General features: G+C 49.5%; 10 protein-coding genes across 10 annotated transcripts; 6 read left to right on the top strand and 4 right to left on the bottom strand.

Annotated features, from left to right (window-relative positions):
* Positions 1 to 20: 20 nt before the first annotated feature.
* N7471_000079 (HSP70/90 family co-chaperone CNS1) lies at positions 21 to 1425 on the top strand (the record flags this gene model as incomplete). Its single annotated transcript, XM_057272800.1, has 3 exons — positions 21 to 315; positions 377 to 649; positions 710 to 1425. The coding sequence occupies 3 exons, from the start codon at positions 21 to 23 to the stop codon at positions 1423 to 1425; spliced, it is 1284 nt and encodes a 427-aa protein (XP_057140979.1).
* Positions 1426 to 2211: 786 nt separating this feature from the next.
* On the top strand, positions 2212 to 2524 carry N7471_000078 (uncharacterized protein; the record flags this gene model as incomplete). Its single annotated transcript, XM_057272799.1, has 2 exons — positions 2212 to 2230; positions 2334 to 2524. 2 exons carry the CDS (start codon positions 2212 to 2214, stop codon positions 2522 to 2524), a joined length of 210 nt encoding a protein of 69 aa, XP_057140978.1.
* Positions 2525 to 2540: 16 nt separating this feature from the next.
* On the top strand, positions 2541 to 3982 carry N7471_000077 (putative endo-1,4-beta-xylanase; the record flags this gene model as incomplete). The annotated part of the gene is made up of 5 exons (XM_057272798.1): positions 2541 to 2593; positions 2659 to 2815; positions 2865 to 2997; positions 3068 to 3181; positions 3246 to 3982. 5 exons carry the CDS (start codon positions 2541 to 2543, stop codon positions 3980 to 3982), a joined length of 1194 nt encoding a protein of 397 aa, XP_057140977.1.
* A 270-nt stretch (positions 3983 to 4252) lies between these two features.
* Positions 4253 to 5837, bottom strand: N7471_000076 (DUF2841 domain-containing protein; the record flags this gene model as incomplete). Its single annotated transcript, XM_057272797.1, has 4 exons — positions 4253 to 4779; positions 4837 to 5022; positions 5077 to 5592; positions 5642 to 5837. The coding sequence occupies 4 exons, from the start codon at positions 5835 to 5837 to the stop codon at positions 4253 to 4255; spliced, it is 1425 nt and encodes a 474-aa protein (XP_057140976.1).
* Positions 5838 to 9049: 3212 nt separating this feature from the next.
* N7471_000075 (uncharacterized protein) lies at positions 9050 to 11323 on the top strand. The gene is made up of 2 exons (XM_057272796.1): positions 9050 to 9803; positions 10152 to 11323. Exons 1-2 carry the CDS (start codon positions 9584 to 9586, stop codon positions 10865 to 10867), a joined length of 936 nt encoding a protein of 311 aa, XP_057140975.1. The 5' UTR covers positions 9050 to 9583; the 3' UTR covers positions 10868 to 11323.
* A 699-nt stretch (positions 11324 to 12022) lies between these two features.
* Positions 12023 to 15300, top strand: N7471_000074 (putative nuclear serine protease HtrA2/Nma111; the record flags this gene model as incomplete). Its single annotated transcript, XM_057272795.1, has 4 exons — positions 12023 to 12436; positions 12508 to 14811; positions 14868 to 15065; positions 15133 to 15300. 4 exons carry the CDS (start codon positions 12023 to 12025, stop codon positions 15298 to 15300), a joined length of 3084 nt encoding a protein of 1027 aa, XP_057140974.1.
* A 1211-nt stretch (positions 15301 to 16511) lies between these two features.
* N7471_000073 (uncharacterized protein) lies at positions 16512 to 20497 on the bottom strand (the record flags this gene model as incomplete). Its single annotated transcript, XM_057272794.1, has 5 exons — positions 16512 to 17084; positions 17139 to 17453; positions 17505 to 20120; positions 20177 to 20267; positions 20322 to 20497. 5 exons carry the CDS (start codon positions 20495 to 20497, stop codon positions 16512 to 16514), a joined length of 3771 nt encoding a protein of 1256 aa, XP_057140973.1.
* Positions 20498 to 20785: 288 nt separating this feature from the next.
* N7471_000072 (uncharacterized protein) lies at positions 20786 to 21913 on the bottom strand (the record flags this gene model as incomplete). Its single annotated transcript, XM_057272793.1, has 1 exon — positions 20786 to 21913. One exon carries the CDS (start codon positions 21911 to 21913, stop codon positions 20786 to 20788), a length of 1128 nt encoding a protein of 375 aa, XP_057140972.1.
* Positions 21914 to 22413: 500 nt separating this feature from the next.
* N7471_000071 (Proton-dependent oligopeptide transporter family) lies at positions 22414 to 24526 on the bottom strand (the record flags this gene model as incomplete). The annotated part of the gene is made up of 7 exons (XM_057272792.1): positions 22414 to 23065; positions 23113 to 23299; positions 23358 to 23497; positions 23549 to 23657; positions 23712 to 23860; positions 23931 to 24108; positions 24160 to 24526. The coding sequence occupies 7 exons, from the start codon at positions 24524 to 24526 to the stop codon at positions 22414 to 22416; spliced, it is 1782 nt and encodes a 593-aa protein (XP_057140971.1).
* Positions 24527 to 25521: 995 nt separating this feature from the next.
* On the top strand, positions 25522 to 27002 carry N7471_000070 (uncharacterized protein; the record flags this gene model as incomplete). Its single annotated transcript, XM_057272791.1, has 7 exons — positions 25522 to 25558; positions 25699 to 25722; positions 25783 to 25899; positions 25953 to 25984; positions 26045 to 26162; positions 26220 to 26416; positions 26478 to 27002. 7 exons carry the CDS (start codon positions 25522 to 25524, stop codon positions 27000 to 27002), a joined length of 1050 nt encoding a protein of 349 aa, XP_057140970.1.
* Between the last annotated feature and the right edge of the window lie 993 nt (positions 27003 to 27995).

Below are 27995 nucleotides of genomic sequence, written 5' to 3'. Positions count from 1 at the left end.
TCCTGTGACCAAATCTCAAGATGTCGCGCGTCGAAGAACTTCCAGATGACTTTGATGAGTCGCTCAACCTCAACAAGGCCCCTCCCGAGGTCGCCCAGGGCCTACCCCAGCCCGGGTTCGACGCCTTCGCTCCTACAAACGAAAGTCCCTTCCCGATCAACGAGGAGGCACTGAAGGCGCGCCAGACCGATCCCAATGCACCTGAACTCCCGCCGGCTATTGCGGCCATTCAGTCGCACTCTTCGGAGGAGTTGATGGCAATGATGAATAAGACTCCTCTGTTCATGACCGATATTGAGAATGCGGGTGACGAGAGTACGTCAGGTCATTCCTTGGACATGGTTGTTCGATTTGGCTAACATATATTGGTTTACAGAGGGTGAAAATGTGCTCCTAGATGCCCTCCAGGCTCTGCAGAATGAAGGTACTAGGGGAGAGGTTGCGAATACCTTCAAGGGACAAGGCAATGATGCCGTGCAGGAACTCAAGTGGATTGATGCTAAAGAGTTCTACACAAAGGCCCTTACTGTCATTAATGCCAAGGAGGATAAGTGGGAGGCGCCCGAAGATCCCGAGGAAGAGGCGGCGCTGTTGCGCAAGTTGGAGGAGGCGTCGCACATCAACCGGGCATTGTGCAACTTGGAACTAGGTATGTCTTATCTTCCTGGATATACGGGGCGCGACATTGGCTAATATATTTCCTCGGCAGGAAACTACCGTTCTTGTACTCTCGACTGTGCTGCCGCCCTCAGGTTCAACCCCACAAACGTGAAGGCCTTCTATCGCTCCTCCTTGGCACTCTTCAAGTTGGACAAAGTCGCCGAGGCTGAAGATGCTGCAGCCCGCGGATTGGCAATTGACCCAGAAAGCAAGGCTCTTCTAGAATCTGCTAAAAAGATTGCGGAGCGCAAGGCTCTTTTGGAGCGTGCTGCCGCAAGGAAGAAGGCCGAAGAAGAAAAGCTGCGCAAGCAGAATATGGTCCTCAGCACAGCTCTGCGCGCCCGTCAGATCAGAACCCGCAAAACTGATCAGCCTCCTGATATGGAAGATGCCAAGATCCGCCTTGTCCCTGATCCTCTCTCGCCGGAGAGCACAATCGAGTTCCCGGTCGTTTTCCTTTATCCCATGGAGGCCCAGTCAGACTTTATCAAGTCGTTCTCGGAGATGAACGCTATTGAGGACCATTTGAGTTACATCTTCCCCCTTCCTTGGGACACCAAGAAGGAATACACTGTTGAAGGTGTTGAATGCTTCATGCAGACTGTCTCTGGTGGTTTGATCAAGGCTGGCAAGAAGCTGCCTTTGTTGCAAATTCTCTCTGGTGGTAAGGTTGAGGTTTTGGATGAGCTTGTCACCATCCATGTCGTTCCTGTCTCCAAGACCGGTAAATACATTGCAGAGATGAAGGCTCGGAAGACTGGCTGAGCGGTATCTCATTAATATGAAACCCACCGCTCCACTTTCAACCCATCCCGTGAATTTCTATGGAATTTGCGTCCACAAAATCATCACACCCATGCGAGGAGTGCTGTCCCCCTGTCCATCGACCTGTTGGTCTGTATTTGGCTGCAACAGTGGTACCTAACCACTCTTGACGCTCGGCTCTGGTCCTACCACGGAGCAACATGACGTTACAAAATCTCTGATACCCCTTAAAAGCGCCAGCCTTGTGTACATAGATGCATTTTCAGATTTTTATAGATATTATTGAGGCGGCAATGCCCCCGCTGGGAACAAAAGGTCCCACTGATCATAATCCAACATATCCAAGGCCAAGTGAAAATCATCCAGTATTGGCTCACATTAATCATAGCCGTTATTTGAATAGCCTTGACCGTATGTGGATCACAAGCTATGATTGCATGGTGTGTGCTGGGCGCTAATGTAGGTTTAATCATCCAAAAGAGGGGATGTGCACCTCTAGCCTGAATTGAGGATTGTGGGGGAATTGTAGGGGAGACCTGCTCACCCTGAATCATCAAGCTTATTCTCCAGGGCTGATTCGGTAATATTGTACTTCCAAGGTTAGTCAAGATGTACAGAGAAGTTGAAGAGGGAAAAATGGATAGCCTTGAAGATTCCCCGGATTGGAAGTGGAGAAGAGTGCATTTACCCGGTTTCTTCAGCTTCACTGACAAAACTCTTTTTGCCGTGAATAAATTACGGAACTTGCTCCGCTGTCTCTCTATTCGTTTCTCTGCCCTGTCCACCATGTGTCACCGGGCCCCGTGTCAATTTCCCTGGCTAAAGTGACGAATTTCATGCACTAACTCGGGAACCCATACTAATTAGGCATCTAAGCAGTGAGCAAACCCATTTGACTATTTGAAAAGGCCGCGACAACTACGCCACGGCCTGTCGGCCCGTCAAAGTGGTCAAACGTGAAAACTACCTAGTGCCGGGGCCTGAAGATGTCCAAGACCATGACAACTGGCTGTCGCTGTTTATCTCCGACTATAAAAGGAGCTTGACCCTTTCGATTCCTCATTCTAGGTCTAGAACTTGTGATCGATTCAATTATTGACCTTGATTCTCTCGTCATGGTACACTTCTCCACTATTGCCCTGGCATTGGCCAGTATTCTTCCTCAGCTGTATGGTCTATCTTTCAATTCCCAGCATAGGTTGACAATGACTGATGCCCATTTCTTTTTAATAGGACTCTAGGAGCTGGCTTGCACACCGCTGCTGTTGCAAAGGGAAAGCTATACTTCGGATCAGCCACTGATAACCCCGAGTTGACTGATACTGCATATCTTGCCCAATTGAGCAACACGGATGACTTTGGTCAAATTACTCCCGGCAACGCGCAGAAGGTTGGACAAGCCTTGTCGTGCTATTCAGGCCCTCGCTAATCGTCGCTAGTGGGATGCAAGCGAGCCGTCTCAAAACACTTTCTCTTATACGAAAGGAGATGTCATTGCCAACCTTGCTGCTACGAATGGTCAAAAGTTGCGATGCCATACTCTGGTTTGGCATAGCCAACTGCCCAGCTGGGGTAAGCTTTGTTATCTCACATTTCACAATGTGTCTTTCAATGGGTGGATAGCAATCTAATTGGTAAATAGTCTCCAGCGGCACCTGGACTAACGCAACCCTGCTTGCTGCCATGAAGAACCATATCACCAACGTGGTGACTCACTACAAAGGAAAATGTTATGCTTGGGATGTCGCCAACGAAGGTCAGTGCCAAACCTAGGAGCGAATGATATCTCATCACCAAGTAGCTAATGCATGGATTACTAGCTCTTAACGAGGACGGCACCTATCGTGACAATGTCTTCTACCAATACATCGGCGAAGCATACCTTCCCATCGCATTTGCAACAGCAGCTGCCGCAGACCCAAATGCCAAGCTCTACTACAACGACTACAACATCGAATCAGCCGGGTCCAAATCAACAGGTGCCCAAAAAATTGTCAAGCTCGTACAGCAGTATGGGGCCAAGATTGACGGTGTTGGCCTGCAGGCACACTTTATTGTCGGAAGTACCCCAAGTCAGAGCGCGCAGACTACCAACTTAGCCGCATTCACGGCCCTGGGAGTCGATGTCGCCTACACTGAACTTGACATCCGTATGACTCTGCCATCAACTACTGCTTTGCTTACCCAGCAGTCGACCGATTACCAAAATACCGTTGCGGCATGTATGGCAAACACCAAGTGTGTTGGTATTACTATTTGGGACTACACTGACAAGTACTCTTGGGTTCCCAACACATTCTCTGGTCAGGGTGCTGCGTGCCCTTGGGACGAGAGCCTGGTGAAGAAGCCTGCCTATGCCGGTATCTTGGCTGCTCTGGGTGGTACATCTTCGTCCACTACCACTACTTTTGTTACTAGCACAACTACTGCCAGTTCTGGTGGTACTACTAGCGTCCCTCTCTATGGTCAGTGTGGTGGCTCGGGCTGGACTGGAGGCACAACTTGCGCAAGTGGAACCTGTAAATATGCCAGTGAATGGTACTCGCAGTGTCTGTAGGCTTACCAGGACAATGATTCCTGATGACGAAGGGGAAATCAGCTAGCCTGTGTCCATCCGTTTTTGTATCTATTTCTAGATTTTTCACAAAGTCGGGTTTATTGTTGATTACAAGTTCACCCAATGATTTCTTTTTAAAGAGGCATAGTTAAAGAGGCTATGCCTCTTTAAACCCCCATAAAGAATTATTTGGGCAAAATTGTCTTGTTCCAATGCAACCCGAACGAAATTCATTATCGTAAAAAGACATTATACGTGCATGCTAGGCGCTCAATAGTGGAAATAGTAGGGGTGTCCGTATGGCATCATTGTCTCCGATGACAAGTTTTCCGTCGAGCTCTGGGTGATTGGAACACCTGCATCCTGGCATAAATCAGGGGTACCATAGAACTCCATCGGGTTTGGTTGAATGCCAGAAACTCCAGGGCATGGATAGTGCGCCATGCTAACGGGGCTTGTCCGATCAATCAAATGTGCCCCAGAAGATAATGATTCGTGTTTTGGCCTCAGTTCCAATGGTGATGTTGACATGTTTGTGGACGGGCAGACAGAATGGTATTGCGTGTTTGGGCCCAGGTGCATTGCTGGGCTATAAGGATTGGAATTATGGTAAGGTAGCGCGCTCGACAGGTCTCCGGAGGTGACTTGGGTTATATCTATTCCAGAGCTTCCATCGCTGCACTCGGACTCGACGATATTCTGGGAAGAGACGGGTTCGGTTGGCGAGCTTTGTCTGCTGGATGTATCTTCTGCCATTTGAGGAAGATTGATACGAGTTATACACACGTGGTTTCCATCTAGATAATAAATGTGAGTCTTGGAAAGTGTAGAAGATAATGTGAGCAAGTGCGTACCTGAAATCCCATCGAGAAATTTTTCCTCCTCCTCGCGAACTCGATATGCCTCGTCTAAGATTTGTAGACGCTCGACCGGGAGGATTTGACGACGAATGGGCTGGTCACATTGTTTTAATCTGGCGCTTGTGATTCCGTGGGTTTCGCGCATCTCGCAGAGCATGTATACCAAAAGTCGAATTCGTTCTAGTTACTGTTAGCCTGGTGGGATCCATCTTCGGAATGACAATTCTCTCTTACCAACTTTTGGAAGATGATCCGGCTCCCTATGGCTCACTCCACGCGGCCACCACGGTGGCTTAGTTGCCTCCGGATCAAGCTGTTGAGTTCTCCCTTCAACAATCTTCCGTCCATTGTATGGGTAGTTCACTTGCTTGCGCGGCTCAACCAATTTGATGTAGGCTTTGGCGATAATTCGGCAGTTTGTTTGTTGCAAGTTTTGAAAGATTTTCTCATAGTAGAGACGCAAAAGACCTCTCTCTTTTACGGAGATCAAGGCTCTTTGGTGTGAAGCCAAGTTGAGGTTCCGACCTCCGGAATTCTTCTTGGGCTGTGAGCTGGCTTGTACAGGCCAAGTCTCGCTTGACGGCCACATTGTCGGCCGAAATGGAGACTCTGGGTGAGCTGGAACTTGCATCACCTGTTGACTACCCAGGCCTATTCCACTATAATCCACGGGCTCCCCCTGCGACGGGACAGAGTTGTGGCTGTTAAATTGGGACCGCCCACTAGAGGGCACTGGGACCTCGGGAGAAACTGTTCTAGGTCAATAAAACACTTCATGTGAGATAAATGGAAACCTTACCTTGACATCGTGCTGCGTGGGCTTCTCTGGACATCGCCACTGCTCGGAGGAATTCACCCGTGACCCTAGGAGAGAGAATAGTCTGGCGGCTCTCTGAAATGGAATCGGAGGCCCTTTGGCAAAGATTTCCATCGCTATCTATGTAGATCATAGCAAAATGGGCATACTCGGGTTCCTCTGGTGATTGCCTGGACATCTTTTCCGGGGCCTTGACTAGGGTCAGCTCTGTCAAGGTCATTGGTCACATGAAAAGAATGAAATACCCTATAGTATGGACCCAATGGTTAGCCCCAGATTTTATACGGTTGGCAAACTTGTCAAGTCTAGCCTCCGAACCAGGGGTAACAGAAGAAGTGGGATTTTTCTAGGGGAAATTTGGATGGGAGAAGACCAAGTAAAGAACATGCTGCGACGGTGGTCACACAATATCAATGCCTCTCGCCAGATTGTGACTGCCGATCAGTGAGTAACAAAACGATGTGCTTGCATATAAGCGTTTATAAAAGCCACTGGGTCTTTTCAAGTGTGGCGCAGTATCTACGGAGTACTCCGTACCTCCGTACATGTAACTAACTATAGGGCGCCAAAGGTGGAGTCCTGTGGGGACTAGAAAGGGACTGATCTGCAAAGCACACAATTCAGATACAGTATCGAAACAGACTAATCCGTACCTCCGGAGTATACAGGCGCATTAAGTCCAGATTTGAAATGCGCTGTTATTAGCCTATTACAATCTCAGCGTATAGCCGGAGATTTCCCCGAGTAACACGATCTATTTAAACTTAATATTGGAATGCTCGGCTATTATATATGTCTATAATTGTCTATCAACGGCACGCCATTCGCTAATTGGGGGAGTGGCTAGGTGGTTGTCTCCTCGCCAAACTCTCAAGACTCAGTTGTCCGCTGGAACATGCCCCTTAGGACCTGCTGCTAGACGTCTTACTGCAATATCAACCATGGTACGAAGTACGAAGTACCACTGTGGCGCAGTAAGAAACCTACATATGTACATACTATGTATGTATGTATCCATGGATAGCCCCGGGGGATCGAGTTGCTACATGATATGAATAATAATCAACCCCAAGGGTCTTATACCCACCGGTTGCCTTATGCCCACTAATACTCCCGACATTGTATACATATGTATGTATTACTCTTTTATCTCCTTGCTTATCCTCACGGACCAAAGGGCAGAATTGAATACAGATTGAGAATGCCTCTGCTGACAAGGGTGCTGGATCACACCGTTAACTGACACAGGGTTGAGCTAGGGCTATGATACGGGCGCATTGTATGCATACTCCGTAGATCCCACTATAGTTCTGCTCTATCACTCACTACATAGTCAGCTTGGCAAGATCACGTTATGTCGATGCACAAGAGGCTATAGTCATGCACCTTGTCGTCATAAGTGGCTGGTGGAATACTGAAGTTTAATCAAATTACCAAAAGAACCAATAAAAAATAAAAATAAATATCTTACCGGCCGGCCGGGATTGGCTCGGTCTTATCTGAAAGGCCTCAGCCTCAGATCTATAATATCGGCTGGCCGGGCTTACTTCGGTCCTGAGATGCCTTCAAGCTCAGAGACTTTTAAGAGGTGATCGGCATGTGCTGGCTGAAAGGGGTGAGGAATGCGAACCAAGCAAGATGTAATGTGTAATAAGCGATGGCTCAATTTGTCACCGTGCTATTTCCCATGATACGGCAAGCGTCGATCTAGTACGGAGTATGTATGAAGTACTCCATAGATGCATGGGCCTCATTTACAAATGTTTACAATATAAGATCCCGGTCAAATCTAGGTAGCCAAGTGGAGCACAAATTCCATGATCGAACGCACGATAAGCTTCCCTATTCCCGGATGTTCCCTTGTGGGGAAGAGTGTATCTATTGCTTTTGATAGAGTCCTCGACGTGTTAGGGAACGTCTATGTATACTAATTTGTGTGCTTGTTAATCTCGAAGACACTTAATTTGACATGGGCAGGGTCCATACCATACGGGTTACGCCGGAGAACATCCACCTGAGAACTCCGGTGACTCCGTACGCTAAAATCTACGGTGCGTATCAGTAAATTTCCACGGGGATACGGAATAAAGGCTTGAGGTTTATCGTCGGCAACGAGATTGAGTTTAAACTTTGGACTCATCTATCTCGATACATCCATGAATAACGAGCTAAACCGTGGTCCAATTGCTTAGCCCCATAATTTCCCATTCGCATAAAGCCCGCATATCCGACTTGCATTTCCTGGAAATGGGGTCTCCTAATCGAGCTTGTGGCGTCCAGATGACGCTTCATCGTGATCCACAGTTCCCCTTTTAGCGTTCTGCATATTCGCGCCACAGGCTGCATATGCACAACTATGTGTGCTCTACGGAGTACTATACTTGTCCAACAAAATTATCCAAGTTGGGATTCGTTCATACCCAGTTTGCAATGGTTGTATCTATCCCCTGCTCCTACACGCTGCATTCACATGCCTTTGTGGTGGAGATCGCCAGACCGATTGACTATAAACAAAGTTTAGAGGATCGTCTAGCCACATACCCTACAGGGCTTTCTTGGGAGATTACCTGATGTGTGGCTTGGTCGTTCCTGACACATCAAGTTAGGAAGGATCTCCAACCCCCCTTTCTCATGTACATCCGAACCGTGTGCCCACAATTCCCCGAATGTGATTTGTGGATACTGATAGCAAGGCTATAAGTGCCAAGCGGTAGGAAAATACATACGGAGTACATACACACGGAATAGATGTACGACACAAGTACGAACCTTGTTTAGAAAGAAGTTTCCGTTCCGTTCCTTTCGACATCCTTGCCTGGGACCTCGGGTGGCTTTTGTCCGTGAATGGTGTTCTTCCCAGCACCACCCTGTAGATGTGAGCCTTTGGCGGTCTAGAATGGGACCAACGACAGTAGGGACCAAAGTGCCTCAATTTCATATGTAAACAATATAGCGGTAAGAGGTATGATTGCCTGCGTGAAGTAACGAGAGACTGAAAGTCTCTATAGGCACGGAAAATAGCATAGGCGGGAGTGGGTTAGTTTTCACAGGTTATACTTGAACACTCATTTTAAATTGTATAGCTTTTTGGTTATGTTTCCCTCAAGTACTCTGCAGTTTACCTAGGCCAAAATTTCACACATCTGGCTAGAAAGGAATGCAAAAACATATGGTAGTCACATATATCCTCTATATAACTTCTCTATCATCTGAAGCCAATATGATATATATTAGGACTACTCGATTTATATATCGTCAAAGATAGGGACATCGTAAGCCGACTATTATTGTATATTATAAAAAAAACCCCCGAAAAAGGAAATTGGATGTCGAGATTCGTTCAAGGTCAATGGGCATCCTCCATAAATTCCAGGCATCAATATTGTTGCCTGAGGCATTAATTATTGTACCCCGTGACCTTCGAATGTCACTTTCATTGTGGACACCAGCTACTCTCTCTAAACGTCAAGTACACTCTTAGAACTCTGGATCACGAAGTCAAGTTTCAAGTCAACTTGAGATATTGCCATTATTATCCCAGCATCATTCATTCGAGCCTGTGTCTCCACCATTCCAAAAGGGCTCCGCTGCATTAGCCCGCCCACGGCTGATCGCTCTGAATCTGGGCACCAAAATCTGTCTCGCTCCGAGTGCCAGTTCGCTGTGGAGGCCGTGTTCCCAATACATCCCTGCCTTTTGACTGGGCCAATCACCACTGTCTTTCTTTGTTTCTAGCAGCTTCCGGGTGTCGCGAAATCTCCCCTATCCCTGGATTCCCGGTCAACAAGCGCCGTTGGGCCTTCACCGTCTCGTCCGTGCGGCCTGCGTAATTCAGCCACAGTAGCTTCCCTTAATCGAGGGGATCGCTGGAAAGAAGAAGTATTACAGGGCGAAAAGAATCCCTGGAGCCACCCCTCAACTGTGATGGTTCCTCATTACACAATGGACCCCAATACTGGTTATCCCGCAGGCTATCCCGTCCCGACTCAGAGCCCCCAAAACCAACAGATGCCTTTTTACCCTAACGCTGTTCCCCCATATCCCCAATCAAAGACACCGTCGGCTCAACATTTTGGTGCTATGCCCATGCAGCCTGGTCCTGGTGGAGCTATGATGCCTTCAGGTTTCCCCCAACAATCTTCCGGTTCGTTGCTCCCCCTCCCCCTTTTTTTTGTTATTATCATTCGCACGGCGCATCTGTCACTTTTATCCCGGCGGGGTAGAATTGTTCCTCAAATTCTTGGGAAAAGGAAAGGGGGCCTCATGAGGCTCAAGATCGGATTGAATTATTTCCACTCAAACCCCCCTATGCTTGTGTCACCCGTCCCTAAAACCCTACGGCTTGGATGAAATTGGCCATACCGCTATCAATGCATTTACCCTTGGCACTGTCTGACTTTAACCATTTATCTCCTATCTACTGTTGCCCACTAACCAGGTCGCTTTATTTTATTGGAATATCTTGTACTGACCATATGCTTAATCATAATAGCAGCACCTATGGATAATTTCTCAGCGCCCTATACCCAGGCTCCCATCCCTACCCCCATGGGCCAGTTTGTCCCCCCTCAAGGCACATCCGGCGCAAACATGCCATCTCAAGTAGCGCAGACCTTCTCTCAAAACATGGCTTCCATATCAGCGAACAACCTACTCGGCACACAGCCCAAACCCCCTTCGCAAATCAACTCCCCCCAAACCGGTGCCTCTCCTGCGGCTCCGAACCAGGCCCAGGCCCAGGCCCAAGCTCAAGCTCAGTTTGCGGCGCGTGAGAAGGCCCGCGTCACGGCCCTCCTGGATATCAACTCGGCCTTGCTGCAAGAGGTAGTGAACCTTCAAGCGGCCGGCAAGGCTGGCCCGGCCTCCCACCCGGATACAAATTCACCGGCGTCTGAGCAACCGGATGCATCCAAAGCCAATCAGAAGCCGAGCCCCGAATACATTGAGTGCATGCGACGCCTACAAGCCAACCTAGCCTACCTCGCGACTATCGCTGATCGAGCGAAGAAAGCGAGTGGTGTCGTACCCCAAACGCCAGCAATCATGACACCGCCTCCTAACCTTCCCGCTGTGAATGAGCTATATGCTAGACTTAATGAGCTCTTCTCGCGGTCTGCGAAGGCCTCTACTCCGCAAAGACCGAGTCCTCCATCCATGCAAGGAAACGGTGGACCTAGCCCTGGCGCTATGACTGAGTCAATTATCTGAAGCAAATAATGGGGAAACATGCAGCCCTCCGCGTGAGAAGGCATGCCGCAGATTATATCAAGCTCCTGATTTGTCCGCCACCGCGAATCATGCGACCATGGCTCGAGTCACCAATGAAAGCTTTGTGGGAGGCGCCGACCCATTCCCTTCAACACCATGCATACCCGCAGAAGCATGGACTTTCCCCCATGCGCACCATCTCTGCCGGCTGAAAACCCGAATGTGTGACCAGTTGAGAACTTTAAAGCAGCCATGGTCTCCGTGATATTTGACTGGGAAATACTCCAAAGTATCCGAGTCCCCCGCGTTGGAAGTATGGGAGCATTTGCCGAGGAAGGATTCTCACATTTGAGTAAATTAGGCTACAAAGCAACCTCCAATTTGTACATTAGTTGAATGTAACGTAACATCTCATGCGTCCTATCCACATGTAAATCAGGCAGAGAGGTATTCAGAGTCATTTTAACAGTTGGGCGCATGAGGCGCCCATGGGATCATATCGTGCAACTACACCCTTATCAACATTACCGCCTGTTTTCTCCGCCTTCTTGAAGCCTGATACCCAATCTCCTGTTTTCAAGGCAAACAGTCTTCCAATGCTAGATACAAGAATTGACGTGCTCTCATGTTGACCCCGGTACGACTCCAACCTGTCACAATATATAGAACGTTAATAGGCATGTATAGGTCTTGGTACAGGGTGGTCTAGTTTTTGCCGGCAATAATCCTGAGATGTTAAAGTAAAGCTCCCGGCCAATAATATGGCGCTATACTTCTCCGCCTTTGGGACTTGTTGGAGGGCACGTTTTGCCTCGATGTCAAGGCGCGTACACATTTTCCCCAATTGTCCGGTGGATGTATTGTTCTTTGTCGGCTGTATGCAGAAGGAGCTTGCGAATTGCCGCCATATCCCCTTTGTCGTCTTATCAAGCTTCAAAACAAACCTCCATTCCTTTGAGGTCTCCAGCCGCCGCTGATCGGTCATCTGCATCACATTCCTTAACTCCGCATCGCCCGCATCTTCACGTGTTTCATTCATCTTATATCCCATTCTCTGCTGCCCCGTTAGCCTCAAGAGGCTCCCGGACGATCTCGTCTCTTGCAAACCACCTAAAACCCCGTCTATACCACCTCCGAACCTCAGATACCTTCACCATGGATGGCAAAGGCGACATGGGTGCAAAGCGAAAGCGCAGCACGGCGGCCAATACTTCCGAGCATCCCAACAAGCAACTCAGACCCGAGCCCGCAGTCTTGACTCCCGATGAGGCAACGCCTGCCAACGGAACCGTATACGAGGTCGAGGGGGATATAGATGAAGCTCCCTCGCCAGTTGCCATCCCCGCTACAGCGGACTCGCCTGAATGGCAGGCTACCATTGAGAAGGTCGTGAAATGTGCTGTCTCCATTCACTTCTGTCAGACCTGCTCGTTCGATACAGAGCTCTCCATGTCCAGTCAAGCAACTGGTTTCGTGGTAGATGCAGAGCGTGGCTACATATTGACCAATCGCCACGTTGTCGGTGCTGGTCCTTTCTGGGGATACTGTATATTCGACAACCACGAGGAAGTAAGTCGATCCTGTGCCATAGTTTCCTCAAAGCCCTTGCCTGGTTACTAACAAAATTACCAAAATCACAGTGCGATGTCCAGCCTGTATACCGAGACCCCGTTCATGATTTCGGTATCTTAAAGTTCGACCCGGCGAAAATTCGATATATGGATGTCACCGAGCTTAAGCTCCAGCCGGATGGAGCGCGAGTTGGCACAGAAATCCGTGTCGTGGGTAACGATGCTGGAGAAAAGCTGAGCATTCTGTCCGGTGTGATCAGTCGACTGGACCGAAATGCCCCTGAATATGGAGAGGGCTACTGTGATTTCAACACAAACTACATCCAGGCCGCAGCTGCAGCCAGTGGCGGTAGTTCGGGAAGTCCGGTGGTCAACCTTGCTGGTCATGCGGTTGCTTTGCAGGCTGGTGGTCGAGCTGACGGAGCTGCGACAGACTACTTTTTGCCGCTAGACCGCCCGCTTCGTGCACTGGAGTGTATCCGCCAAGCTCAGCCTGTCACTCGTGGTACAATCCAAACACAGTGGGTCTTGAGGCCTTTCGACGAATGTCGCCGTCTTGGTCTGTCCCCAGAGTGGGAGGCTGCTATACGTGCCGCAGCACCTACTGAGACGAACATGCTTGCCGCGGAGATCATCCTTCCCGAGGGACCTTCAGACGGGAAGTTGTTGGAGGGAGACGTGCTTATCAAGGTGAATGGAGAACTCCTTACGCAGTTTGTTCGTCTCGACGATATCCTAGACTCGAGTGTCGGCGGATCTATCAAGCTACTAGTTCAGAGAGGCGGTCAAGACGTTGAGGTTGAGTGTCAAGTGGGAGATCTTCATGATATCACCCCTGATCGTTTCGTGACAGTTGCTGGCGCCAGCTTCCATGATTTGTCGTACCAGCAGTCACGTCTATATGCCATTGCCACTCGCGGAGTCTATGTCTGTGAGTCGGCAGGCTCTTTCAAGCTGGAGAACACCGTGGCAGGGTGGATCATTGATTCAATCGACAAGCGGCCCATCGGTAACCTCAATGAATTCGTAGAGGTCATGAAGAACATTCCCGATCGCACTCGCGTGGTGATCTCCTACCGCCATATTCGCGACCTCCACACAAAAGGAACCAGCATTATCTACGTTGACCGTCACTGGCATCCCAAGATGCGGTTGGCGGTCCGTAACGATGATTCTGGTGTCTGGGATTTCTCCGATATCGCCGATCCCATTCCTGCTGAACCTCCTGTCCCAAGAGAGGCCAATTTCATCCAGTTAGACGGTATCAGCCAGCCTGCTGCCGCCGAGATTGTCCGTAGCTTCGTGCGTGTATCGTGCATCATGCCCTTGAAGCTGGATGGATACCCGCAAGCAAAGAAGACTGGGTTTGGACTGGTCATCGATGCTGAGAAGGGTCTAGTGGTAGTATCACGAGCCATTGTCCCCTACGACCTTTGCGACATCAACATCACTGTGGCCGACTCAATCATTGTCAGTGCTAAGGTAGTCTTCCTGCATCCGCTTCAGAACTACACCATCATCCAATACGACCCCAGCCTCGTCAAGGCTCCGGTCAAGAGCGCCCAGCTCAGCACCAACTATATCAAACAAGGCCAAGACACCATCTTTGTGGGCTTCAATCAAAACTACCGCATTGTCGTGGCCAAAACCACTGTCACTGATATCACAACTGTGTCAATCCCCGCCAACGCAGCTGCCCCTCGTTACCGTGCAATCAACCTAGACGCTGTGACCGTAGATACTGGTCTCAGTGCACAATGTTCAAACGGTGTACTCGTCGGCGAAGACGGTGTGGTGCAGGCCTTGTGGTTGAACTACCTCGGTGAACGCTCTGCAAGCTCTCACAAGGATGTCGAATACCACCTCGGCCTTGCCACTCCATACCTGCTTCCCGTTACTTCCAAGATCCAGCAAGGAGAGGTCCCAACGTTGCGAATCCTGAACATGGAAAGCTATGTTGTGCAGATGAGCCAGGCTCGCATCATGGGCGTCTCGCAGGAGTGGATTAACAAGGTCACCGAGGCTAACCCATCGCGACACCAGCTGTTTATGGTGCGCAAGGTTGATAGCCCTCCGGCAGGGGTCATCCCCGAACCCAGCACCAGCTTCCAAGAAGCCGACATTATTCTCACGCTGGATGACCACATCATCACCCGCGTTTCAGAGCTGGATGTCATGTATGAAAAGGAATTCCTGGATGCATTGGTCATCCGAAATGGCGAGGAAGTGCGCATCCGCGTTCCCACGGTGCCAACTCGGGATATTGAGACAGACCGTGCCCTTGCCTTCTGCGGTGCTGTTCTACAGAAACCGCACCATGCTGTTCGCCAGCAGATCTCCAAGGTTCACAGTGAGATCTACGTGAGCGCGAGGGTGAGTTTCGATACCTCAGTTACATCCATTTAAATGCCGCTAACACTAGTCTTCAGAGCCGTGGTTCCCCCGCTTACCACTACGGTCTTGCGCCCACTAACTTCCTCACTGCTGTCAACAGCGTCTCAACTCCAGACTTGGACAGCTTTATTCGGGAAGTCCGCAAAATTCCCGATAACGAGTACTTCCGTATTCGCGCTGTGACCTTCGACAACGTTCCTTGGGTCGTTACCATGAAGAAGAATGATCATTACGTGAGTCCTTTTCCCTTCACTTATTCACCAAGATAGAAACATGAACCGCAATCCTAACATTCAACAGTTCCCCATGTCCGAATATGTCAAGGATCCCACCACTGAATCTGGCTGGCGCACCATCTCCTATGAGACTCAAATTGGTGTGGCACCCGACGCTGTCAATCTCAACCCCGACGCCATGGATGAGGTTGCTGAGGGAGGACCTAGTGACATCGAGCCGGATATGCAGTAAGTGCCGACTCAATGTCGATATTTACTTCGTAGAGGCTAGAGAATCTTGTATTATATTTTTCTCGGCGCTGCCAGGGGGGGGTTCGGACGGGGGTTTTCATTTTGCCTTTCTTTTTCTGTGTTTTTCATTTCCATCTCATGGTGTATGTTCCGCAAATGGGCGGCTAGATATACGGCCAAGTATAAAACCATAAACAATGCACATGTGCCACATATTCTTTTGCTTCCTTTGGGGTTGCAGTATGATTGTACAAGACTATGTCAATTGTTTGTAGGATAAGCCGTCAAATGATCATTGATGGCCTTGGATCAGTCTCGCTTAGAGGCCCCGATCCTGCTTTGGGCCTGATTCGCCCATACAAGGCCATTCTGTTTCGAAAGCGGAAGACTCTGGAGTATGTCCCGGTCTTCGTGATACCTAGGTATATGTCCAATTAAGCATGTGGCTGTACGTCAACACATGCCAGATACCCACCCTCTGGGACTCTGTGGGCAATAAAACACTATTTACTCTTTTGTTTCTTTTGTTTTTGTTTTTCTGATGTCGTAGGTACTTGTTAAATGATAGATTGGGCAGAAACAACGGAGTGGTATATCCTATATATATTTTAGCAGGATGGCATGACGAAAGGAAACCAACCATATTAGAACGGCCAAGAGAGACCAAATGATAAATAAGAAGCAAAAAAACCAGGGAGAGGTTTAATTTACAAAGAATAGAAGCGCAGAAACAACACTAGGATAGGAATAAAAACAAAAATATAAAAAAAGTAGTGCATCATCCGTGAATCGAACACGGGCCTCGTCGATGGCAACGACGAATTCTACCACTAGACCAATGATGCTAGTTTGATGTAAGGGTCTGCCCTATAGTGCTACATGAGGCTAAACGTACACCTAGCCCTAATTTTGACCACTCTTCACATGAACTCCAACATAATGCCAATATGAGAACATCCAAATGTAGGCCAAATTAACAATTCATTAACCCCATGCACCGATGGATGCAACTATGCAGCTGTTGTCTAAGACCATAAACAGAAGTGACCACCACAATAATACAAGATAACGCCACCAGGTAGATGATACACCCGTAACACCGACATAACCATGTCCACCACCAACTCCATACCCAAAAATAGGCCACCGCTGTTCAATGCACAGACCAATTTACAATCCAAGAAAGAAAAATTCACCCTTTTATGTTGACCACTAGCTGTTGAAGCTCCAACCACCATTGAGCCGCAACCGCTGTCGTTCGGCAACATCCCTCCGAATCTCCTCTTGAGTAAGTCCATCGGGTCCGGACCAGTTTGCACTGCTGGTGCGGTCGCGGTATTTCTTGACTTTCTTGTCCGCCTTGAAAGTGTCTTCAAGAGAGAATGGTGCAATTGGCCCAAAGATCGAGTCAACTTCCATACCATCCTGCTGCCGGAGAAGACCCTCCAGCTCCTTCGCCTGTGCCCACTTCGGAACAGGGAACATCTCGGAGTCGGAATCATCATCATCTTCGCTATCAGTGTTGATCTCCGGCAAGTGAATATTTTCACCATTGGGGTACTTGGGAGATGGCTTGGCTGGTGGGCGCTGGGCGGAGTTGGGCGCAGCCTTGTGTGTGCTTGGTGGAGGCGCATGATTTGGTTCGGCAAACGGTATCTTGCCGTTCGTGTACGTGACTATTGGGTGAGCGGGTCGCTGAGGTTGAGCATTTCTGTAGCTGGAAGACGCCGACTGGGGTGCCACGGAAGACTGTCCACGGCCAAGGGTAGAGGGCTTCATAGATTCCTAAAGTCAATAATTTGATCATCAGGACATCACATGGGATACAATGTTACTAACCTTTCTGATATTCGATTGACGGATAGGCTGCGCCATTGTGCGTACAGGTGGCATGGGGTTGTGCTCATCCTCTGTCTTTCGCCGTTTGAACTCGCCAGTTGATTGCACGTTACTGGGTTTAGACGGCGCAGGTCGGTGGCTCGTTTCATCGTTGCCTCTCTTTGGGGGTTTGGCAGGGTTAGGCGCGGGTGGGTTGATGCTGCGACCACCGAATGGCTGAATTGAGCTACCCAAGCGAGAAGGAGGGCGGGAAGAACCCAAGTCACTTCGCTGAGAAGACTGAGAATATGGCTCCTCGTGCTGTAGAGTTGGTCCCTGGAGACTGTTAGCGGGATGAAAAACCCCCGATTGAAACAACGCGCTCACCTCGTTAACTATCTGCTGGCTGCCTTGCCTCCCATGCTTCCTAGCATTCTCTGCTTGTCGCTTCTTGATTGCCTCCATACGGGCGGCTTTGTTTGGGTCTTCCTGAGCCGACCGTTCGCGGCGCTCCCGTTCGGCCTGACGCTCTCTTTCAGTCTGGCGCTCCCGTTCAGCTTCGGCACGACTCCTCATCTCCTGCCGACGGGCCTCTTCCTGTTGCTGCTGCTGGGCAGCACGTTTGCGCTCTAGCTCACGCTTTTGTTCTTCCTTCCGGCGTGCTTCGCGTTCTTGCTCCTTCTTGCGGTCGCTGGCGACCTGAGCCTTGCGCTGGGCTTGGGTTAGACTGGAAACAGAGCTCTTAAAGCTGCTTGCAGAAGATGATGTATGTAAGGATGTATTGCTACCCTTCTTTTTCAGGGTTGGTTTCGACGCAGGCGCAGAGGCGGCTGCGGACACACTCGACTCCTGACCACTCGAAGACGATGGGACAGGGATTTGTTGACGAGACATGGTGCTGCCAACACGAATTGACATGGGTTGCGGCGTTGGGCGTTTCATGGGCTCGCGAGTGGGTTTGAGAGGACGACGGTCATTTTGCTTCGGTTGAGGGATGGCAAATCTCGAGCTAGACTCCTGAGCTGATTCAGGTTCGCGCGAATGTTGGCGCTGTGACAGGGAGGTCTTGTGCACCGCTGAGCCCGCCCTCTCTTCTGGCTCGACCGAGGAATTGCCCTGAGCAGCTTTGAGCTGAAGCGCTCTTTGCTTTTCTTGTTCCCGAGCTCTCTCAACTCGCACTTCTTCTTCTTGTTCCTCACGTTCCTGCTCTTCCCGTTCGTGCTGGCGCCGTTTCTCTTCTTTCTCGGTCGAGCTTCGTGTGCGGCGGCCTTCTGGACGCTGAGGACTGGTGATAGGGACTGGTTGTGATAGATGTTTGGTATTTTTAGTGAATATGTCGGCACTTGGCTGAATGCGCGCTTGCTCAGGCGATGAAGGTTCCATCCGTGGTGTATTGCCAGTGCTTGAGAATAAGCCTTTGGCAGATTTCATAATAGAGTGCAGTTTCAGCTTCGAAGCACTGATATGACCGTCAAATCGTCTTGGCGAACCCGTGGGAGTAGTAGACGCATCAACGGGTATATTAGAGAAAGAAGCGCTTTGTTGGTGACTGTGCGGTCGGGGCGAAGAGAACATTGAGGTAGATGATTTGGGACGTTCAGGCTCTGTTTGCAATGCATCTTTCTTATTGACTGCTCGCGCCTTTTCGAATTCAGCAAGCTTCTCCATTACATCTGTGGTTTTGCTCTTGGAAAGCTCAGGTTTTTGAGGAGAGCTCAGAGGCTTGATCCAGTCATCGTCCACTGACATAGGCTCTGGAGCTGGAGCCTCATGTGCCCTTTCGTTCGAAGCTTCAGACTTTGGTTCAGCCTTGGAAGCTGGAAGATCTGGGTAGGGAACCTGACCACCTGGCAGCCCAGAAGCGGATGGGATTGACTTTCTGGGTCGGGATGGCTGGAGTTTGCCTAGCATGCTGATTCTATCATGCAAGGACTGGGTAGACTTTTTGCTGTGCATCCTGGTAGCCTGATCAGGATCCGCTTCTTCACTTGGTTCTTTCTCATTGTCAATTTCCAACGCCCTGGAACCAGCATTATCCTCTGCAGCTTGTGGAATCCTATGGCCGCCAGTCTGCCTGCCAAAATAACTGGGACGCCCGGCAGTACTCATTTTCGCCAGGTCAATATGGCTTGTTCGAGTCTTCAAAGGTTCCCGCGCAGGGAGGGTGGCAAAGCTCAGGCTGCTTTTCCGAGCGAATGGTCGCTCTGGAGTAGAACCATCCGAAGGAGAGCCGATATCATCAAGATTGTCGAGAACTGTGTCGTCTTTCGTGGCATCTTCGGTAGCATCTTCCATATCCTCGCCCTGTGGATGAGGCTCTTGCGTCTCGATAGGCGGAGCTGGCGGGGATACTGGGGCCACTGCAGCCATTTCTGGGGATGGCTCAGGGTTTGAGACTGCCGGATCACTCTCCTTTGGTTCAGGTCCCTCGTTTTGTTGCTTTTCCGAGATTTTGACATCTGGCTTCGATTGTGTTTTCTTAGTCGGAGTCGACATGATTTCAGTCTCAGATTCTTTGGGAACAGATACGGCCGGACGCGCTGTTCTTTCCTGGGTTGGGGTTGGGTCCTTGTTCGGCTCGACGGTCTCTCCGCGGGAGCGGATATCTTCCCGCGCAGAATGGAAGGATTCTTCATTCGTTTGTTGACCGGCCGAAATGTCGACCTCTTGAGTATCTAGATTCATGGGCTCGTCCTGTTCGAAGGGTTGGGTAGAAGGCTGAGTAGAAGCCTGTGATTCTTGTTGCACGCCAGGCAGTACCATTTCATCATCATCGGGCATGCCATGATAGCCCGAGTCAGTGTTGTATGTGGGGAAGGAGTTCAGATTTTGGGTAAGATCGGGGTATTCGGGTTGCGAAGCTTGCTCCGTCACGATCTTGGTGCGGGGCATAGGCGATGCCGCCACGGGAGCGGGCTTGGAAACAACACGGTGAATGAATGGACTCGGGCTTGCTTGGTTTTCCAATTGTTTCTGGGCGGATGAGAAGATTTCGCTCAAGGGCTGCAAGGGCATTAGACGAGAACTGTTGAAATCAATTCGATATGGAGAATACTCACCACTCGAGATTCTTCGGGCATGCGCTTCCGAGCGGTTCGAGGTGTCTTACCTCTCATCTTTCCGGGCGTCTTAAACACGTCCGCGAAGTTCCTGTGTGATTGTTAGCTGGGCAGACACAGATCATAGTGTGCGGTCGCAACTCACGCCTGGCCCTTGGAGAAGATCTCGGTCATATGTTCATTTAACCAGTCCATTTCGTGTCGGACAGGGTATTCCACTTCTTCCATTTCTTGCTCCACTAGCTCGGCCATGTTTTCCTTCTCTGCTGCAATCCATGGCGCTGAGCCGACGGGCTTCTGCGCCCTCGCGCTTGCCGCCATGATCTAGACAACGCGCCGTGGGTGAAAGTGGAGGAAATAGAACTAGGAATTAACGGCGTATGGAGAGAGTTCGAAATTGTAAATGCACAATCATGGAGATTGTGGGTTGTGGGTCGCGCTGAGTTGTCGGGGAATGGAGATGTCGAGAATCAAAACAGACCTAATCGGGTCGATGGCAACGCGCGGGTCACGTGATCCTTTGTTTTGTTATGGTAACTTCGCATTTCGTTTTTATCATTGAAACTCGAGTTTAGATTGAGAAGGAGATACATGTCGAAAATACATTAACTATGCCACTTGAGAATTCTCACTCTCTTCAGAGTCATCGTCGGAGTCATCGTCAGACCCAGGCCCAGACTCGTACACCTCAAATTCATTATACTCCGATTCCTCATCACTACTATTAACTCCATACCCATCAGCCATGCATTCAGCAACCACTTGCTCAGCAGGAACTGTCATAGATATTCCGGCCTGTTCCAAATACGATCCCTTGATATAGTTCCAACCCAAATCCCGAGGTAATGGGCGGCTCCAATTGACTCGGAGAGGAGGATTCAAACACTGCTGGTCATCCAAGGGCTCTTGTGAAGGCCGCCACGTTACAGTCGCAAAATAGTAATGAAGCTGACCAGGCGCCACCTCATCACGCACCCAGCGCCGTCCGCCAAGCATGGAGCTTCCCGTCCATCTGGATACGGAGGTATCAGCCTTGGTTGCCAGCATGTTGGTGCCATCGGCTCGCTGGAATCGCCATTGGTCGGCCATTTCACCCGCAATGTAGTCCACTTCGTCTTTTCGTCGCTCGATGCTTTCAATGTCGATGCAAAACCTGGTAATGCTAGAGGGTAGCACCAGCCATTTGCCCCAGGCCCCCTCGATGTGTAACTCCTCGTTATGTTCCCACATCCAGGTGTCGGTGTATCGGATAGTAATGGTCACAGACTTGGGATAAAAATGATGCATCGTGAAGATCCCATCGAAATCTGTGGTGCTCTCGAGCTTCCATAGCTGAGGAAACACTCGAATACGTCCGCCCTGCACTTCGCCATGTCGATCATAAATCAGATCTAGGCCTTGCTGCATTTCCTCGACCGTAATCATTCGCTCGGGAGTGCGGTCCCAGTAGGCCATCCAGAATGCATGCTCTGAACAGATGAAGGGCATAAACCATGCTTCCATGTAGACTTTTTTACAGGTTCGGAGCAGTTCTGTGTAGGTCCGATGGCGGGTCTCATACCCTGGTCGTGTGCAGTATCCATCTTGCTCAGGTGGTTGCGTGGTATCTGGGGCACTTGTCAAAGCGTAGGCGAAGATCTCATAGCGAATCTCTGGAGGGAGGAGTGAGAATAAAATGCTTTGGGTCTGCTCATTGTACTTTGTAAAACAAGCAGGAGAAAGATTTGGCTCTGTCATTTTGAGTAAGAAATGCGTTAATGTGTTGAGAATGGAAATAAAAGAGGGGTTCCCGTCTACAACATATGTCCACGGGTATAAATATGACTGTATTCGGGCCCCAATGAGGCTGAAGGGCGATGCTGCCTGCGACATTAGTGGAGATTGGCCAACCATATCAGAAATATGTTTTAGGGATTTATGTGTAACAAACCTGGGCAGAAGCGAGCTAGATTAAGAAATTAATCTCAAAGACTTATATATAGGGCGTTTATATCCTTGGGTACACATTGATGATGTGGTGGCCGAATGAACAAGCAGTTTGCAACGATAACTATATTCTAAGCACCCAAGGCTTTTATTCTCTTTAAAAGCTAAATTACCAGTGCAAACCCCGAAGTCCCTCGATTCCTCCACATCTCGCGCAGTCCATTTCGAAATGCCCTTCCTCCCTTCCTCTTGGTAATGTCTACCAATGACGGATTTGATTCTGATCTATACTCAAAAAAAAGGTTCTCTTACTAAACGTCCTCCTTGATCTCCAACTTGTCCAAGCGTCGGAATAGAACCCACAGCAGAATGCTTGCTCCACCGAGAAGCCCGGTCAGGATGGCATACATCGTGACCAGATGCGGGTCCTTGGTGAGCGGGGTGAAGGCGAGGGCAAGACAGGTTCCAACCCCAGCCATGCCGAGCCAGATTGCTTGGACCAGGGTCTTCATACTCTTAGGTGCATGGTTATAAGCATACTCGGTTCCCGTGGTAAGGCAAAACACCTCCGCCAATGCTCCACCAAAGTACGTTGGAACTTGGAGAAAGACCGAAATTTGATTGGGGATAGTGCGATTATTGGCAGCAGCACATGCGAGTGGTGTGTCGTAGCAAGGCCCAGTCTGATAGAGAAGCTTCTGAACCACCGTGGTGTAAGCCATGGAGAGAGTCAGGAAGACGAATCCGACCGTCATCCGTGAAATCGGTCCAAATGAGACTCGCTTCTTTGTAAGGTAAGGATAGAGTCCTTTCTGAATAATAGGCGCAATGATGATCCCCGAGATGGCCCCAGCAATCTTCATCATATCGTTCGGAATACCGTAGGTGACCATCTGGCCTGCTTGAGAGATCAAGTTGTTGAATGTCTGGTTATAGCAGAGCCAGTGAATAGGGAACAGAAGTCTGCAAATGTTAGCTTTTGCGGTATACTGGAATGGGTGTTAACTTACAGTACTCGGCAGGTCAGAAGACTTCTCTTAATTTCTTCAATAAATGAGTCTGTCCAGGGGACCTGGCGACTGTGTTGATGAAGCTGGGCGTCTGGCTTTGCGGCATCCATTTTGAAGCCACCGGCGATCCCACATCGCAAGGCAGAGCATACCTGGGGCATAATGTTGCTGGTTGGCGAATCCCGGACTGTTGTATTCACATCTTAGTTGATCAAATTTATTGCTATGATGGTAAGCAGACTCACTAAAGTACTTGCGGCCGAATAGTATCGGGATCAGGGCTAACCACATGGCGCAGCATGGGACCAAGTAAGCCAGCCAAAAACCAACATATCGTTCCAACAACGGCGTGGAATCGGCCACGAAACCGACAACGTTAATAGCCCTGTTTTGTACGTCAGATATGATGGCAAAAGAAAGAGAACAATCTACTCACCAGTAAAAGACGTTGTAGATATAGGTAATGGTCAACTCCCGGCTAGTGACAACACTCTTTCCCTTTTGCTGAGTCTTGATTCGAAACTCGGTCTCGTCATATTGGTCGGCTATACGATATCAGCCTCTGGACTGGTCCACCCGAGTTTGAGAGATCAACTCACCAATGAATGGTACTACCGTAGTTTTGAATGCACCTGATCCAACGGCTAGCAGTATACAGGCAGTTACCACTCCGGCCAAAGCTGCCCCCTCATGAATGGCGACGGGCAGGGACGTCGCGAAAAGAACAGTTGCCCCGATGGCCTCAATTCTGCTGTAGTGTTAGCCATGAAATAAGTCAAAAGATCAGGGCAAGATAAAGAAATAAAACTTCACAGTACATAGCAGCGTATATCATGGTTTTATAGCGGCCGAGCCAGCTATCGGCAAGAACGGCAGCAGGCACGGGAACGATATACGACCCGATGATCAGTGCATTGACGATGTTCGATGCAGTGGCCTGATGCAAGCCCAGTGCTCCCGGTACCTCACCACCAGGTGCATTTTGCAGGTAGTTCTCTGTAGACCCAGTCAGTCAAACCACATTATAAATAAGGAGATGCCACGCACGTAGAGGAGCGGTTGCCCCGTACCAGACAAAGCGTTCTAGAATACCCGCGAGGCATGCTACCCAGAGCCGAACCGGAATTTTGTCAACGACATGGAGGAGATCGCGCACTTCATCTTCGGTGGCCACGCGACCGTCATCATCGTCCGAGGGGGTACGTTTACTGGAATTGGCATGGAGAGCCACATGGTCTTTGACCTCAGAAGAAAGACCTGAATCCTGTTCTGTTTTCGGCAAAGAAAGAGAGGCACAGACATCAGTATCATCGCTCGCTTTACAAGCTCGAGGAGCCATCACCAACCGTGACTGTAGGTTAAGCTCTGCGGTGATATCCGCAGAGCCGTGCGCATCAGACATAGGGCCTGGCATTTTTAGTTGTAGATTGTTTGGTAGCAAGGACACGTTCGATTTGGTTGGACGATTTCACACCAGGGTTGTGAATGCAGAGACAAGAGAAAGATAGTCTAAGTTTAGGGGAAGTCGGGGACCGTCGGGCCTTTTTAACTGGGCTCCGAATCCAGTGATTTAGCGTTGACAGGGATTAGATCTAGGACAGGTTACCGGGATTAGCACCAGTAATATGTTCGATCACGCCTATAGGGTGACAAATATGTCTAGCTAGGTGTTTTCTAACCCGCAATCAATACCTAAGTTGGTAGCTAGCTCGGTAGGCAGGTAGCTCGGTAAATAGGTAGCTAAATACTATAAAAAAGTTTAGTAGGTAGCTAGGTATAGGTAGACCGTCGCAATTGTAGAGTTATGATTGGTTGTATACAAGTGCATGAAGTCATAACTACATTGTACATTGATAGACACTGTACAGAGTACGGAGTACATATATAGCTTTGGTGTATAGCGAAGCGAAGTTGAACGCTATAATTACATAGTAACTATGTTATAGCAAAAGTACATAACTTAAGGCTAGACGTAACAGTGTTTTAAGGTGGCGTGATAAAAATGTCATGGAGTAGTTATAGCCACCTAGACCTAGGCATGTACATATGCACTTGTAGAGTGCCATAGACTAGGATCCAGATGTTTAATATTTTCAGTATCTTCATATTTTCTAATCCTAAGAGGATTTTTCACAGTAAAATCAAGAATCAAGATTAATAGCAGATTCGTCATCCATACGATGCCCAGATCCATAGCTGTTCGGGCCTTGGCAACGCACATGACAGCATCACAACAACCTTGGTCGAATCTTCCCTTATCTTTTTCTGTGCTCTCCTTCTCTTTCTCTTCCCCCCCCCTTTCCCCCTTTAATTTCTTTTCGCCTCGACTCAGTTGATACGCTTCTTACGAATTTCTTAATTTCGCTTCTAAAAACCTCCCCTGAAGTGCTTCTCACAAATATCACCGTCATGGCTTCTGGTGACGTGACCTACCCTAACACGGGCAGTAAGGTAAGAAAATCAACAGGTCACTTCAATCCTACAGAATGAATATGCTAACCCAGTCATCTTGCAGTATTGTGCTCTTTTTTTCCCCCCTAGATTCCGTGGTCATTGGAAACTGACCTTGACCCCTCCTGCGCTCAGGCATCAGCGATGTTATTACCAAGGGTAAATAGGAATCCGGAAGTCTCCGAAGCCACCAAAGCATGCTGACCAGTTTCTTCATAGGCCCAATTGTCGATAATGTGAAGTCCGAAGCATCCCGCACCGGCGATGAGCTTCGCGATCTGAAAAACTCTCGTGTGATCCCTTCAACCACCACCGCCGATGGTCAACCATTGACCCGTACGTCATGAGAACTGGATCGATCGGGGAGCGGGTTATTAACAAGTGTCTAGACTACCACTCTTTGATGTATAGCCTACTGAGCGTGAGTTGTCGCCCGAGTCTTCAATTTGGATAGCTTGCTAATCTCTCTGTGTGTGTATAGTGGGAACAACCCCGTGCGACCGCCGTTTCCTACGCCAGCGTGATCTGTTTCATCTTCGCCGCCCGTTATCTGCCTCTCCTCCGCTGGGCCTTCAAGTTCCTGTACATGTCGTTGGGAGGTGAGTTGGTCGCGTGACCTACGGTCAACAGAGTGGTTAGTTAACAATTGTGTGCAGTGACTGCCACCGTCGAGGTTGCTGGCCATGTCATCCTCAAGCGAGGAATCGCCAGTGGATTCCGCCCTCGCCGCTACTACACTATCCCCAAGGAGACCGTTGAGGCTTTCCTCGAGGACCTTGAGCAGCTTGTGGACTTCTTCCTGATCGAGTTCCAGCGCATCCTGTTCGCTGAGAATGTCCTCCACACCATTTTGGTAGGTTGCAACTTGTCAAGAATGAAGATGAACCAAAAGGCAGAGACTAACGGCTTCTCAGGCTTTCACTGCTGCTTTCACCGGCTACTGGCTGATCCGCTTCGTTCCTTTCTGGGGCTTGGCCGTGATTGCCGTGACCACCACATACTTCACCCCCCTTATCTACATCAGCAACCGTGAGCTCATTGACGAGCAGATTGTTAACGTCCAGGAGATCATCAACTCCCAGACCAACCAGCTTCGGGACTTGGCTGGCGAGCGTACTTCGCACGCCACTGGTTTGATGAAGCAGTATGTCGGCGAGTACAGCTCCAAGGCTCAGGGTTACATCGGCTCCCGGCGCTCTACCTCCCCGGAGACGACCAAGCTTGTGAGCCCGATCAAGCGTGAGACCGTTGCCGAGTCTGCCAAGGTCGAGCCCATCGCCGACTTCACTGCCCCTGTCGTCGAGCCCGTTGTCAAGCACGAGGACTTCCCCGAGGCTCCCTCTGCTGCTCCTGTCGCTCAGGCTCTTGAATCTGACATTGTTGCGTCTGTGGAGCCGGCAGAGCAGGCAGGTGACCGTGAGCCTCTTCTGGCTATTTAAATAGGTCCCAATGATTCTAGGTCATCTTAACCAGGAATATGAACTGACCTCAAATTTGAGCGTCAGTCAAATATCCGTTGGTGAATGGATATTATTATTCCATGATTACTGCTGGATATGCCGAATGGCACGTGAGATCGGTTTTTTGAGTCACCTGTTCTTGTTGGGGATCCCTTGCGAATACATGGGCTCTGATTGCCAAATTACTCGTGTCGACGACGAACAAAAAGAAAACGGAGGATCATTGAGCGATGAATGAGCTGCCATGTCTCTTGTTTCCCCCTTTCGTTATTTTATCTCACCCCCTAACACTGGACATTTTTATCTGTCTACTTCTTTTCTGCAAACACCCCTTGTCTATGTCTTTCTCGGGTTCATATTGTTTCTAATGGAATTACATTACATAAATTGATGCTCATAACTTGGCTTTCCATATATCCCAAATCAAGATATCCTTGCAGTGTGCCCGTCCTCGAGCCTCGCGCAAGGACCTCGACCACTATCTAGGCAACTATCACGAAATATTGTACCTATGCGTGCTACTCACCAGGAGACTACATCCAGTCCACATCTGTGCGTCATGACTACCCTCTGCGCAAAAAGCCTCGACCCAACCCACTTGGGTAGTTGCTCGCAACTCCCTGCGAGCGGCCTTGATCTCCCAACAGTGCAAGGCAGCCGTTGAGTTTCATCCCGGTCCACCGACCCGGCTCCCTATTCGCCGCATCACGATTCGGGCCAGCTTGTGACGTTTTTTTTTTTTCCCTTTTCATTGTGCTTCCCCTCTCCCTCGAAGACTTGCCTTGTTCAGTCGTGCTCGGAACTGTGTTTCCCCTTTACCTCTCACGTCCCATATACCCCGGATTCGAGGGCTGTGGTACAAATTCCGGACTGCTGTCTGATATCTGCGGGTGAGGTGTATCTTGTGAATCCCAAGCGTCTTAAATCAAGTGCGGGTTGGGGTTCGGGTCCGGTTTGTATTCTGTGTTCAAC

This window comes from Penicillium samsonianum (assembly GCF_028829775.1).
Source record: "Penicillium samsonianum strain IBT 33392 chromosome Unknown utg000001l_segment0_segment0, whole genome shotgun sequence".
In the NCBI taxonomy this organism is placed as follows: Eukaryota; Fungi; Ascomycota; class Eurotiomycetes; order Eurotiales; family Aspergillaceae; genus Penicillium; species Penicillium samsonianum.
Note: the sequence above shows the minus strand (reverse complement) of the source record. Positions and strands in the feature narration are given on the sequence as shown.